Genomic DNA, 13,940 nt, shown 5'->3' on the forward strand with positions numbered 1-13,940 from the left:
ATCTTAAGTAATGTTCAACATTCATCCTAATCTTTCTTTCATAAATAGCCCTTAGAACTAGCAATTTACTTTAAAAGGGCTTCATTGTATACCATCTCTATCAGCTATGGGCCACGTCCCTTCTCCTCACTACAGTAAATTCATGCACAGCAGGATAAAAAAAGTCCTCATTATTTTATTTATTTCTTTGCAATGTTCATGTTAAACAAATACTCATATAAGCTTATAATGGATAGTATAATACTTTTATATTGGAATAATAAGTACAATTCTGATCACCCCATCACAAGGACATAATAGTCAGGAAAGGACAAGGTGCTGGAGCATGTTCCTTTTAATAGGCTTTTTCAGGTTAGGGAAAAATTATTGTGGAGACATGGTAGAGGTTTACAAAACTAATCATTATATGGAGATCTATGTCTTTGCTAGGAATAAGGCCAGTTATGGAGAAAAATATAACAGGCTGTAGAAAGAGGCTTTGGGTGAGTGCCCCCCCACCCTTGCTGTCTTCCCACCCACTCAAGGGAAAACAATTGTAATTCTGAGTGATCTCCAGTCCTCACCTGGAGATTGTCAGCAGCGGTTCCCCAAGAGGAAAGAGCTGGTTTGGAGGGTGGAGTGTATGGCACTGTACCTGTCTGAGGTCCCACCTCTCCTCAAACCTCACCCTCTCCAGGCTCTACCCCTCAAATCTCCATAAATTTTCCAACCTGGAGTTGGCAACTGCTAAGTCACACTGGCTGTCATAGGGTGGCTGCTGCTGAACAAGTGCAAGCAGTCAGGCCTATTTAAGTCAAGTGGCATCAAGTTATCCAGAGGATGCTGCCAGGCGTAGCGCAGCCAACTTCCAGGTGGAGCCTGAAGATCTCCTGGGATGACAACTAAACTCCAGACAACAGATCTCTCTCCCCCTGGAGAAAATAACTACTCTGGAGGGTGGACACTATGGAATTATATTCAGCTGAGAACTCTCCCTTTACTGACAGAAGCATCTTTGGTTGCCAAGCAATAGCCTCTGTCTAGCAGCTTCCCCAGTGGCTCCTGGGGCGAAGTTAAGGGGAGGAGGGAGGGAGTGAAGGAAAGAGGCAACTGCCATGGCCTCTGAGGAAATGCTTTATGAGGCCACAGAGCAGCAGCCCTTTCTGAGACCGGCTAATGGAGAGGACACAGAGAAGCATCGGAGATGTGTCTGTCTCTGAGGTAAGACTTTTTTATGCTTTGTTCAGTGTTCCCGAGCCTGCAGTAGGTGGGGGCAGGGGAGTCACCCAATAGGAACCCAAAGGTGGTGACTGATGCATGATGGGCCAATGGTTTGTTGAGTGCACCTGTCAGCCAATGGGAGTACTCCATTTGGCCACCACTATTAGGTAATTATTATATATGATATCCAAATGTTCTGCTTTGATAGTCACTGGACTCTATACTTACTGTCAGGCAGTGCAAATAAAGTAATTTTAATTAATCTGTGGTTCTGTGGATGGTACTTTAGTTGTCACTGTTAAGATACATTAATTTATCAGTAAGATATAATAGGTGAGGTTGCTAATCAGGTGAGGTTGTAGCAGGAATTCCTTTGCATATTAGGCCACACACGCCTGATGTAGCCAATCCTCTAAGAGCTTACAGGGCTCTTAGTACAGGACCTACTGTAAGCTTCAGGAGAATTGGCTACATCAGGGGCATGTGGCCTAATATGCAAAGGAGTTCCTGCAAAAAAAACAAAACCCTGTTGCTAATATTATAGAAAATTCAGCGGGTAGCAAACATTAACTACATACCTGGAGGTGGCTCAAAAAATGCTTCTTGTTCCTCTTCTATTGGCTCTGTATCATTGTGTGCTGTCCGCTTGTGCATTGCAAGTGTAGAAATTTGTTTATATGTTTTTCCACAGTGATTACAGTTATATGGTTTGGAATGCGTATGTACCACATGGTGTTTATATAAACTGGAATATTCTGTAAAGCGTTTGTCACAGCCAGGGACCGTACATACATAAGGCTTCTCCCCTAGATAGAAAAATACAGGCAGTGAGGAAAACTGGATGTGATGTGCTAACAATTCAGATAGCAGAAACATGCTGACATACTTCTATTATAATTGAAAATTATTATCAGTATTATAATTGTAAAGAACTGTTCTGAATCACAGTGCAATTTAGTTTAGCAGTCTCAGTGACTATTTTTGCCCTTTGTATATAATGTGCAAAAGCTGTTTAACAGGTAACAGTTACTTTGTATGGTAGGATTTGTAATCATGGAAAATTATATATTAAAAATGACAGTGGTTCAAATATGCCCCAATACATGCAAATACAAGGTATCTCTCCTACATTCCTTGGAACAAAGAGAGACAACTGATAAAAATAGCCATTTATTTATCAAGAGTATTTATTCCTGCTCTTTCATCCTGAAATGGATCCTTGGGGTAGTTTGCATTAGATTAAAATATATAAACAAAATAAAATTAAGAAACAGCCGAAGTGCCATATATCCAGTTTCCAAAGACAGAACAGAAATGTCCTGCCAGATGACAATCTAAAAAAGGGCTCATTTTACAGAGCAGAAAGTCAGAGAGGAACAAATCACTGGGTATTGTGGCCATAAGCCATTTATTCCTTTAAGACAAAGATCACATAGTAAAGCAGTCATGTTCTAACATCACCTTCTGGGAATTATCCTAAAGGAAGGAATTAAGCAACGGCAAAACAGTGCCATTCAGACCTAACTCATCCAGGCAATACCATGATCAATGTTATTTAAAGCCAACAAGAGACCAGGAGAACCAACAAAGATGCTTTCGGGATCTATGCTGTGGGATGGTCACAATTTGAAAATTCACAGCAACCAACCTTCCTTCTTTACTTGAAATTATACATTCAAATGTAGTAAAAGCCAAATAATATTTCAAAAGATGTGAACTTCAACTTATTTAACTTCTGCTGTTCCAGGACACATGTTCTTTTCCTTCCCCACACAAACTACTCTTCTAGAATAACCCTCTTCCAGCATTCCTTTCTTAGAGCCCGGTTTCCTCTACCCTTTCCTTCTCTAGGACTTGCTGGCTTCTCTGTCTTTTCATAGGGTAAGAACAATTCAACCAACAGTAAACATAAAATCAGGACAGCTCAACAAACAACAATGAGCATCCTTTAGATCCCTTAACCAATGGGAGTCCCAGTCTTTGACAGCTCAGCTCCAATCAGTCACTGACAAAATATTAGCATATATATATATATATATATATGCTATTGCTATATATATATATATAGCAATTCAGATTGTAGAAACATGCTGACATACTTCTATTATCATTGACAATTATTATCAGTATTATAATTGTATATATATATATATTTTCACAGCATGGTTCATATCCTCAGACTTGTGAATTGCAGTTCTCAGTACTCATTCTCAGTCACATGTTATTCCCCTAACTCAGTGTAACACAAAATATGTTTGAGCTGCTTGCCTGCCACTTCAAAGTTGGAGAAATATTCTTGAACCCCAGAAATGTTGAAGGTGGCTAGGAACTAGGACTCAAGAGACTGTGGGCTCATTCTTACAAGAATGGATGAGATTATTAGTTCGAGCCCAAACTCCACGCTCACAACTCATACATGAACCTTATTTCAAAAACCTTTGTTTTAAAAAGCATACAAGGAACTGAGCAAGGATATTTTAAACCAGACATGTCAAACATATGGCCCTGGGGAGGGAGCAGCCTGTCCAAAGCTGTTATCCAGCTCACAAGCAACTGGGGGGAAACCAGTTCAAATGTGGAAAGGAAGGGCCTTTATTAGAGTATTACACCCCCTGTTGAAATCCATCCCTTCCACAAATGCAGGCCCTCCTCAGAGTCTTCCCCCAGATCTCCAGGGATTGCCAAACCCAGAGTTGGCAACCATAAGTGGTAGGCTGGTTTGGCTTCGAGCTCTGCTGAGGGTCATGAGTATGGGTCATGGTCAGTGGTAAAATATCTCTGGTACCTGGCGTTACATTTAATGGCACATGTGGCCTGACCTGACAATGTGACATTTATGCCAGATCCAGCCCTCATAACAAGCAAGTATAACACCTCTGTTCAAAACTAGGACTATGGCTGTTTAGGGTTTTAAGTCTTGCACTTTACAGTGTAACACAATACAAATGGAATTTCTCTGTTAGAAGTACAGGGCTATCCCAAAGACAGCTAGATTAAGTGGGAATCTCTCCCCCACCCCCCACCCCGCCTCCAATGAATTCAGCTTTGTTCAGAGCTGTTTTATATAATACCTCACACAAACCATGGAGAAGATGGACAAAACCTGATTATTAGAAGCAAAATTCTATAAAGCAAAACTCAAATACCTGTATGTATTCTCACATGGTTCTTGTAATTAGTTGCACTGGCAAAGGCTCTTCCACATCCTGGCTCTGTACAATAATAGGGTCTTTCTCCTGTATGCGTCCTGATGTGAACTTTTCTAATATTAGATGTTGTGAACGACCTCCCACATCCTTCAAAAGGACATTTGAATGGTCTTTCACCTAGAAAATTTTAAAAGGTAGGTTAATCAGTACACATTTTAAGATGCAGTACTTCCATCACTTGGTTTACACTCGACAATTCTGCTACCAAGTTTGCAAATTTCTTCAACTTTCTTCTTTTTATTCTGAATATACTAGCCTTCTGTTAGTGTCAGATGAACTGCCATTTCTAATGCCTAACTAGTGGCTGCATTTAAACTAAGTTACAAAGCTGATTATAGCTGCAATCCTAAACACAGGAGCCCGTTGCTGGTATATTTACTGCAGGTGAACATCAATGTTTTGATTCTTAGGCACCTATCCACCAGAACAGCCTGCATAGAGGGGTTTTGAATCTACTTACTCTTCAGCAATTCAATCTTGAAAGTCATCCCCTTCCAAAAAAAAATATTGCTGAAACTCAGGAAACTTCCAATGTGGTTTGAAGGTTCAATACAATGAGTTGCTTGTGTACAAGTTCAGACTGAATAACCTGAATGTATGCCTAGGATATTTCTTGCATGTCTGTTATTCCCCTCAATGCATTGTGGCTAAAGAAAGAGAGAGAAGCAGCAGGCAGAACTCAGCTTAGAAAAAAATTCACTTCCCAAGGAATGTTTGTATTGAAATGGAAATGTTATTTGTATTTTTCAAAACTCTTCTGAAATTATTTAAGGCGAGGGGTTGCGGGTCAGTGGAAGAGCTTCTTCTTTGTATATAGAAGGTCCCAGGTTCAATCCCAGGCAACTCCAGTTAAAAGGACTAGGCCATGTGATGTGAAATCTCCCACTATTACAATTTATCTCCAGCTGACCAAGATCAGTTCCCCTGGAGAAAATGGCTGCTTTGGAAGGTGGACTCCATGGCATTATACCCTGCTAAGAACCTTCTTCTCTTCAGGCTCCATCCCCAAAATCTCCAGGTACTTCCCAATCCAGAGCTGGCAACCCTAAGTATAAGTCAGTTTCATGTGTGTTTTGAATATTAGTGTTATTTACATTTTAAACAAATAATAATAATTGTTTGGAAAGCTAGAGAAAAACACAATTTAAAAATATTTGCTCCTCCCAGTTTTTCTAATAACACAAGGAGGAAAGACCCTTTTGATCAGTAAAAGGGCTCTCCTACAGACTGTAGTATCCACACAGACAAAAAGTCATATGGGATACCATCTGCAGTAAGAAGGGGAATTGGCACACTGGCCCTTCTTCTCTTGTACCCAGGGGTAGAATTCTAGCAGGAGATCCTTTGCATATTAGGCCACACAACCCTGATGTAGCCAATCCTCCAAGAGCTTACAAAAAAGAGCCTTGTAAGCTCTTGGAGGATTGGCTACATCAGGGGTGTGTGGCCTAATATGCAAAGAAGCTCCTGCTAGAATTTCACACCTGCTTGTACCAGTGGAAAAACTGGCAGGACCCAACCCAATATAGTTTTAAGGACTTTTCCTACCCATCTGATGTATTTTTTTTAATTTATAATTACACATAACTATATAGTTCATTGGGTTGATGCAGAAGAGGTAATTCTCAAAAGCAATAATTTTGGTACCCACATATGCCTTGTTTAAAAAAATAGAAAACAAAAAACATTCATGTAAGCATCTAAATGTTATGCAATGTATAAATGTTCTATTTGGCAGACTTTGTTGTTTCTGCTATTTCAGTATACTTCTTAAATCAAGGAGCAATTTTTTAAGATAAGGACCACAGCCCAGAGAACTATTTTAATAGTACAATCTTAAACCAAGTTTAACTGTGTTTAGGACTGTACTGCAGTAAGCTCATGTTAGAGAACTCCTAAAAGAACTTTTGACTTCTTTTCTTAAATCAGTAGACCCTCTTACCCTTCCCCACTTCTGAATACCTCCCCCCCCCCCACAGTTCAAACATGGTGTGTCATGCAGAATCAGGAACTGCTGCTTGAGAAATTGCAGTCACTACTGAAATTGAAGTGTTCCCTCTAAGCTGAGTTAGTGTGAGCTAGCTCACAGATTTTTAGCCTCCAGCTCACACATTTTTGTCTTAGCTCAGGAATGATGACCTCAGAGCATAATAATTTATGCAGTAGCTCAAAACTTTAATGCCAGTAGCTCACAAAGTAGAATCTTTGCTCACAAGCCTCTGCAGCTTAGAGGGAACATTTGTCACTAATAAAGGCACATTGAGTTAACAGCATAATTCTTCAGACTGTGGCCATGGAAATAAGTTATCCATCTCTAAATGGTAAACTACAGAATACCAAATATGTGTGCGGTAATGTTAAGAAAATATATCTGTCCCTGGTTTAACTTGCATACAACTATCTTAAATACACCTATATGGATCAATAGTTAAAACCCTACAATTAATGTTATATTGCTGGCGTACCCTGATGCTGTTGTGCTGAATTTTCTCATTTGCTTTTGCTAAGAACTGTCGAGTCCCTGTATACTGTCATGCCACAGAGAGAAGCCTAAGAGGGATGGGTGAAAGCAGAATTTTTATAATTTAATGTATTACTAAGCTACTTATTAGACAGCTCATTACCATTATAATTAAATTCCTTAAAACAGATCTTTCAGACAGGCAACTATTAGCTTATCAGTAAAGGAAACTGCAAATCACTCCTTAGCAAAGTTGTCAGTTTTCTGCCAGAAAGACATATGAGTTTTTAAGTGTACAAACTACAGTGGCATGTTGCTATAGTTTCTATAATCTTTATTTGATTCTATGATCATATTACTGGCAGAAAATAACTGAATTGCACTTGGATCCACCCAGCAACAGCCTTTCTTCAAAGCCAGTCTTTAATTCAAACACAAGGAATGGAATGTCTGCAAGAATGTCACACAACCTGTTTGTAAACTCCACCCTTAGTGGTTTTAACTTTTTTTCTTTTTCAGAAAGCACATAGCTAGAATCTGGTTATTTTTTACATTAGATAGACAAGATTCTGGAAAAGCACAGTTATGTTTTTCATTACCAGAAGCCCTCTTGGACTTGCCAAAGATATTCCACTGCTTCAAATGTCTACCAGTTTTCAACCAGAGTCCTGCACTACATTGAAATAGATTAAAATATGTGCATGTGTCTGTTTGTTTTGGGGAAATTTAAAAAGAAGTAGTAGTGGGGTACTTGAACATTCTCACTCTTCCCACTTTTAAAAAAAACTCCCTCTGCCAATCCACTTTTTCCTGGTGGTGCTCCAAATCCAAAAGCTCTGTTGGGAGAAAAATGGCAATGGGTGGCGGTGGGAAATGACAGGGTTGCCACTAAAATTTCATTTTTCATTTCCCTAACTTTCCCTGGCCAACATTTGTCAATTTCCCTGACCACCATTCAAGTATAACCACAAGTTAAAAAATGAATAGGTCACGTTGCATTAATAAAAGGTTTAATGCAAGGGTGGGATATAAATCTGCAGTCTTCTTCTTCTTAATGAAATGTTCCACTCTACAACTACACAAGTCTCAACTGAAAAAATATTTGTCAAAGTAAGAGATTTAATATCAGCTTCTTTCAACATTAACTGCAGCAACATCTGATTTGCAATTGCACCAATGATTACACCAAGATACAAACTTCAATTCAAGTAAGCTCTGAATGCTAACAAGTAGGAACTTTCCAAAGCTGGGAAAGTTTCACTTGCACTGTCTGGTTCCAGAAAGTGTAATGAGCAGATCAGCAGCAAGAAAGGAGGCAAAATTCTGCAATCTAGAGAAGCGGACAACCCTCAATTGCAACCCTTATGCATGGGAGAAGTCAGAAAAGAGGGCGAGAGAGCTGGTACTCTGTAAACTTCAGCAGGAACAAGCAATCACATTTGCAAAATTAACTTTGCATGGTGCAGAGTAGAAAGTGCTAGTCGTCTGTGAAATCCAATAGTGGCAAAACTCATTTACAACTCTGTGCTGGGTTTAGCAGGAGACAAAAGTCCATTCCATACACAAGCATGACCCAAAAACATGCTTATCTTTATATGTAAGTTAAATACAGAACTAGCAGGTAGGGATGAAAACAGTTTGATGTTTAAAGTTTGTATATTGCTAAATGTTTAAACTAGCCTTGCTTTGCAAATGCTACAGGCAGACCTTGGAAATCATGCAGGGACAGACCTCAACAAACACATTAGGCTGGTTGCTGGGGGTGGAGCTGAGAAAAAGGTGGAGCTGGGAAAGGGAATCATTAAGTTTTACTTGTATTCTGCTACTTCTCTATTCCAGTTGCTACAAGAACAGATCACGCTCTTGCAGCAGCAGGCCAAAAATCCACTGCATGAATATATTTAATCACACTTTCTCTGACTTCAGACCAATTTCCCTTTCCCTGACCAATTTCCATTTCTCTGACTTTCCAGAAAGTGGCAAACCTGAATGGCCCACATTCTAGCACACACATGTATTACTGTCACATGGCATTAAGGTACAATTATATAAAGTTTTATAAGTAAACATAAAAGTGTAATGTATTAACACGATCAGCATGCTTTCAGACACATGATTATACAATTACACTCACTAGGGAGCTGGAACTAAGGACAGCTTCCAGTGAGTACTACTTAGGGTTGTCAAGTCCAATTCAAGAAATATCTGGGGACTTTGGGGGTGGAGCCAGGAGACATTGGGGGCAGAGCCAGGAACAAGGGTGTGAAAAGCAAAATAGAACTCCAAGGGAGTTCTGGCCATCACATTTAAAGGGACAGCACACCTTTTTAAATGTCTTCCATAGGAAATAATGAAGGATAGGGGCACCTTCTGTTGGGGCTCATAGAATTGGACCCCCATCGTCCAATTGTTTTGAAACTTGGGGGGTACTTTGGGGAGAGGCACTAGATACTATACTGAAAATTTGGTGCCTCTACCTCAAAAAACAGCCCCCCCAGAGCCCCCGAAACCTCCAGATAAATTCCTCATTATACCCTATGAGAATCGATCTCCACATAGGGAATAATGAAGTGCTCAGCAGACGTTTACCCCCACCCCCACCCCGGTTTCTGGCGACTCTGAAGGGGGATTGGCCTCTCTACTCACGAGTTGCAGCCAACTTCTTCCAAGTAACACAGACACCCCATCCCAAGAGGAAGCCTTTCAATTGGAGACTGGAGCCTCCAGAGGGGGAAAGTCACATGGTGGCTTTGGGGGCAGGGCTTCCCCCCGCCGGCCAGATGACTGGGGGTGGGAAGGAGCCTGGGAAAGCGGAAGAACCCCCGCTGGGACCTGGGGATTGGCAAGCCTAGTACTACTGCTGTGACATAATGCATGCATGAAGGTTCACTCAGTATTGGTAAAAAAGGTGGACAGTGGATGTACTTGGGAGCATGTTTATATTTACAAACAGATGGGAATTGGTCAGATGTTATCTGAAGAAAACAGAAATTTGAGTGAAAGTGTGTGTTATAAAATGCAGAGTGAGAAGAAAAGAGTACACACTGCATGTCAATGCAGCCCTACCAACTCCCAAAAAATACAGACATGGCTATCTGAGTGATTTGGGTTCTCCAGTCTTACTCTAGTCTCTCCAACTTTCTCACTTTGTGTTTCAAAGACAAAAAGAACACTTTAGGTGATCTGTAATTTAGCCAGCAATGATGATCTCTTTGTCCTGACAGAAGGGGGGGGGGGGGTAAAAGGGAAGACTGTATGGGAGAAGCATTGGATTTTACACAGTCAGATACAAACACCAGCTGCCTCATGCACCTGAAAGCTGCTAAGCAGAAAGTCAATAAAAGTTACTCAAAGAGTTACCTACACAAGGGAAGCAGTACACTGAGACTTGCCCAGATGAGATTAATTGTTCTCTGGTGACTGTGGTAGCATTACACACATATCATGTATTAGAACTAAAAAGATGGCATAATTTGTTAATATGGGAAGACACTGTGCTCTCTTACATAATAGGAATTAAACTAATATTAACATGATGATAACTGTAGTTTCAAAATATTAATGTATAAAAGCAATTCAGGCTTCAAAAGTAAGTTATGGAACAGTAGAAATTTGGGAGAAAATGCTTACCATGAAGTAAAAAACAGAAACCATCCTATAGCCAAACAGAACCTTTCAAAACACTACTTTGTCTGTACAAAATATATTGCTATAAACGTAATAGGCACTGGATGCAATAAGTATGCAATGTACCTGTGTGTGTTCGGATATGTTTCTGTAGATCTCCTGAAGTCTTAAATGACTTTGTGCAGTTCTCTTCTGAACACCGATATGGCTTCTCTCCAGTGTGGGTTCGGACATGGCTTTTTAGTCCATAACCTTGAAATACATTTTACAAACAGCTTTACATTTAAACATTAATAAATCTTGTCACAATATCAGAACATGTATTCTTTATTCTATTTCTATTTGTTTTTTTCTATCAACCACTTTAATCAATATATTTTACATTGGGAAATCTTTCTTTTTCTCACTTATTTTCTCACCAAATAGACATGTTCTGATAATTATGCAAGTAAACTTATGTTCTTAGATGTCCAGAGCCATTGGTTTCCATCTACCTTCTTTTATTATCAGTATGTTTGCATTCTGCCCCTTCCACTCAAGAGGAGCTCAAAGTACCAGACATGGGAAAGTTCTGTTGTGTTTTAGAGAACAATTATAGGGTTGCTGTTTTTTTAACCCTAAAGGTAAAGGTAGTCCTCTGTGCAAGCACGAGTCGTTTCCAACTCTGGGGTGATGTCGCATCATGACGTGTTCACTGCAGACTTTTTACGGGGTGGTTTGCCATTGCCTTCCCCAGTCATCTACACTTTACCCCCAGCAAACTGGGTACTCATTTTACCAACCTCGGAAGGATGGAACCTAAGCAAATATATATGTCTATATTATTATTATCATCATTATTAGTTTATTTATATTCCGCCCATTCCCCCATAGGGGCTCAGAGTGGAGTACATCAATATAGGTAGTAATAAAATCACAATAGAATCACAAAAAAACACAATAAAAACCAGTTATAATATTTAGTTAATAGTACAGCAGGATGGTATAGCAAGATGATACGGCATAATGGTACAGCGGGGGAGGCCAACCGATCTAACAAGTAGATGCCAACTGCCTCATCCAAAAGCCTGATGCAACAGCTCCATTTTACAGTCCCTACAAAAGGCTAACAAGCCAGGTAAGGCCTGGATCTCCATAAGGAGCTGATTCCACCAGGTCGGGGCCAGGACCGAAAAGATCCTGGCCCCGGTAGAGGCAAGACGGGCATCTTTTGGGCCGGGGACAGTCAAAAGATCTCAGGAGGCTGAACAAAACGACCTCTGGGGTGTATATGGGGAGAGACGGTCCCACAGGTATGTTGGTCCCAGGCCGCACATGGCTTTAAAAGTCAAAACTAACACCTTGAAACAGACCCAGTACTCTATTGGCAGCCAGTGCAGGCTGCAGAGCGTGGGCTGTATGCTCACCCATACAGATGATGCAGTTAGCAGGTTAGCTGCCTCATTCTGCACCCGCTGCAGTTTCTGGATCAGCTTCAAGGACAAGCCAGTATACAGCGAGTTACAGTAGTCCAGCCTGGAAGTGAGCATGGCATGGATCACTGTGGCTATGTCTTGGGGGGATAGATATGGTGCTAGTTGCCTGATCTGCAGTAGATGGTAGAAGGCTGACCTGGCAGCTGTCGTGACCTGGGCCTTCATAGAAAGAGAGGCATCCAGAATCACTCCCAAGCTCTTCACCTGTTGGATCGGCACTAAAACAGCACCGTCCAAGGCTGAGAGTTGGATACACAAACCAAAAGAGTACCAGGTCTGTTGCAAGGTGGAAATCAAGGAAAGTTCCCACAATTACAATTACACTGGTTGTCTTGGAACCTTGGGTGAGGGAACAAACACGTGTCTAGGAGTGCTTCCTTGCTGTCCATGTTGTATCCTGTTGGCTGGGCTATTTGTGTAAGATGGGAGGAAGAGGTACAGTGGTGGGAGATTTCACAAAGGGTGGCAAGATACGGAAATGCTCAGCTCTTCTAATCTCAGTTCCATCCCAAAGAATGATGGTGTGCAGGCCCAGTTAATTCCCTTTTCTTCGACATTGAGGACATTTGGCTCTTAAAACATTGTTACTTTGGACCACAATTGGAAGATACACAAAAGTAACACCATTTACCACCTGTGCATAAGCCCTGGACAAAGGATTTAATCATAAGAGGTCTCATAAACATTCCTGTCTTCTGTCTATTTATTTCATTTTGGAACATTTCTTGTTTGGTCCAGTATTGACATATTCTTTGTTATTTCTTTGTAATGTGTGCCTATATGTACCTCATATTGTTTGACCTCTGAAAAATGCCTGATTGGGTTGAAATGTGATAGGTCACAATAATTGTTGTTTATGTACATATCATTTGTATTTGTTAACAAGGCTTTCATTGGATCCTTATATGTTTTTAAACTTTTCTTTGACCAGTTTTTTTCATTTTTCTCAGCCCAGAACAATTGTTCCCTCCCCCCTTAGGGTATAATGGAGTAAAAAAAATTCAGGTTTTCCAAATAAATTCCCAAATCCCAATGCCATATCAATATTGGGATTCGGGAATATCAGAAAATACTGGTATTTTCCAGGTTCAATGTACCTGAACCTGGAAAGTGCTGATTTTTGTTTTGCACACCCTTAGTTCTGATTGACTGCCTTGCCTCTCTGGGGATAAGAGGCACTCCCCTTAGTTGTTTCTCCTTCTTCTTCCAGGGATGCTCTCAGAGGGTTGCTATCAGGGAAAAGAGGTTTTCCTGATGAGACCTGAATTGTATGATCCAATGGTGGCTGATCCTCTCTCTGGAGGTTTGGAGTTGGGTGCCATCAATATGCAAAGGACACTCAGCTCTTCCTCCTGTTGTATAAGCATCTGGTGGCAGGTCCCAGTGCCTGGATGGAATTGTCCCATGGTTGCTGGCTGAAGCTGAATCTATCCAAGTAGGAGGTTACATGTCTGGGAAAAACTGAGATGCTAGCTGAAGGATCCATCCCAAGACTCAATAGTGTCCAGCTGACAACTGTATACACTGTAAAGAGCCTCAGGGTGTGGTTGAATTCTGTGCTATCATTAGATAAACAAGTGTCCATGGTAGCATGGTCAGCATTTTTTCACCTGTGCCAGGCCCACCAGCTGGCTCTATTGTTTTCTGGGTCAGACCCTGCCACATTGATCCATGCAATAATCACCTCCAGACCAGACTACTGCAATTTGCTCTATGCAGGGCTAGCCTTGAAAATGCTTCAGAGATTGCAGGTAGCCCAGAACGCAGCTACCAGGTTGCTGACTGGAACATCATGATCAGCTCTGTAGCAGCTACACTGGCTACCACCTAGTCCTGGATCCAATTTAAGGTGCTGGTACTAGTGCTAACCTTTAAAGTCCTTAACAGTCTGGGACTCTTATACCCTTTCCCATTCTTCATTTCCAGTCTTCAAAACATGGCTGGATGATAATTTGTCGGAGATGCTTT

General features: G+C 40.8%; 1 protein-coding gene across 1 annotated transcript in view; it reads right to left on the reverse strand.

Annotated features, from left to right (window-relative positions):
- The window catches only part of ZNF143 (zinc finger protein 143), a 70,025-nt gene that overhangs the window by 8,425 nt on the left and 47,660 nt on the right, over positions 1 to 13,940 (reverse strand). The window contains exons 10-12 of the mRNA XM_060261693.1: positions 10,624 to 10,749; positions 4,347 to 4,526; positions 1,779 to 2,006 (exon numbers count right to left, since the gene is read on the reverse strand). Coding sequence (XP_060117676.1) covers positions 1,779 to 2,006; positions 4,347 to 4,526; positions 10,624 to 10,749 — 534 coding nt within the window. The remainder of the gene's footprint in view (positions 1 to 1,778; positions 2,007 to 4,346; positions 4,527 to 10,623; positions 10,750 to 13,940) is intronic.

Source organism: Heteronotia binoei, chromosome 21 (assembly GCF_032191835.1).
Source record: "Heteronotia binoei isolate CCM8104 ecotype False Entrance Well chromosome 21, APGP_CSIRO_Hbin_v1, whole genome shotgun sequence".
NCBI classification, from domain to species: domain Eukaryota; kingdom Metazoa; phylum Chordata; class Lepidosauria; order Squamata; family Gekkonidae; genus Heteronotia; species Heteronotia binoei.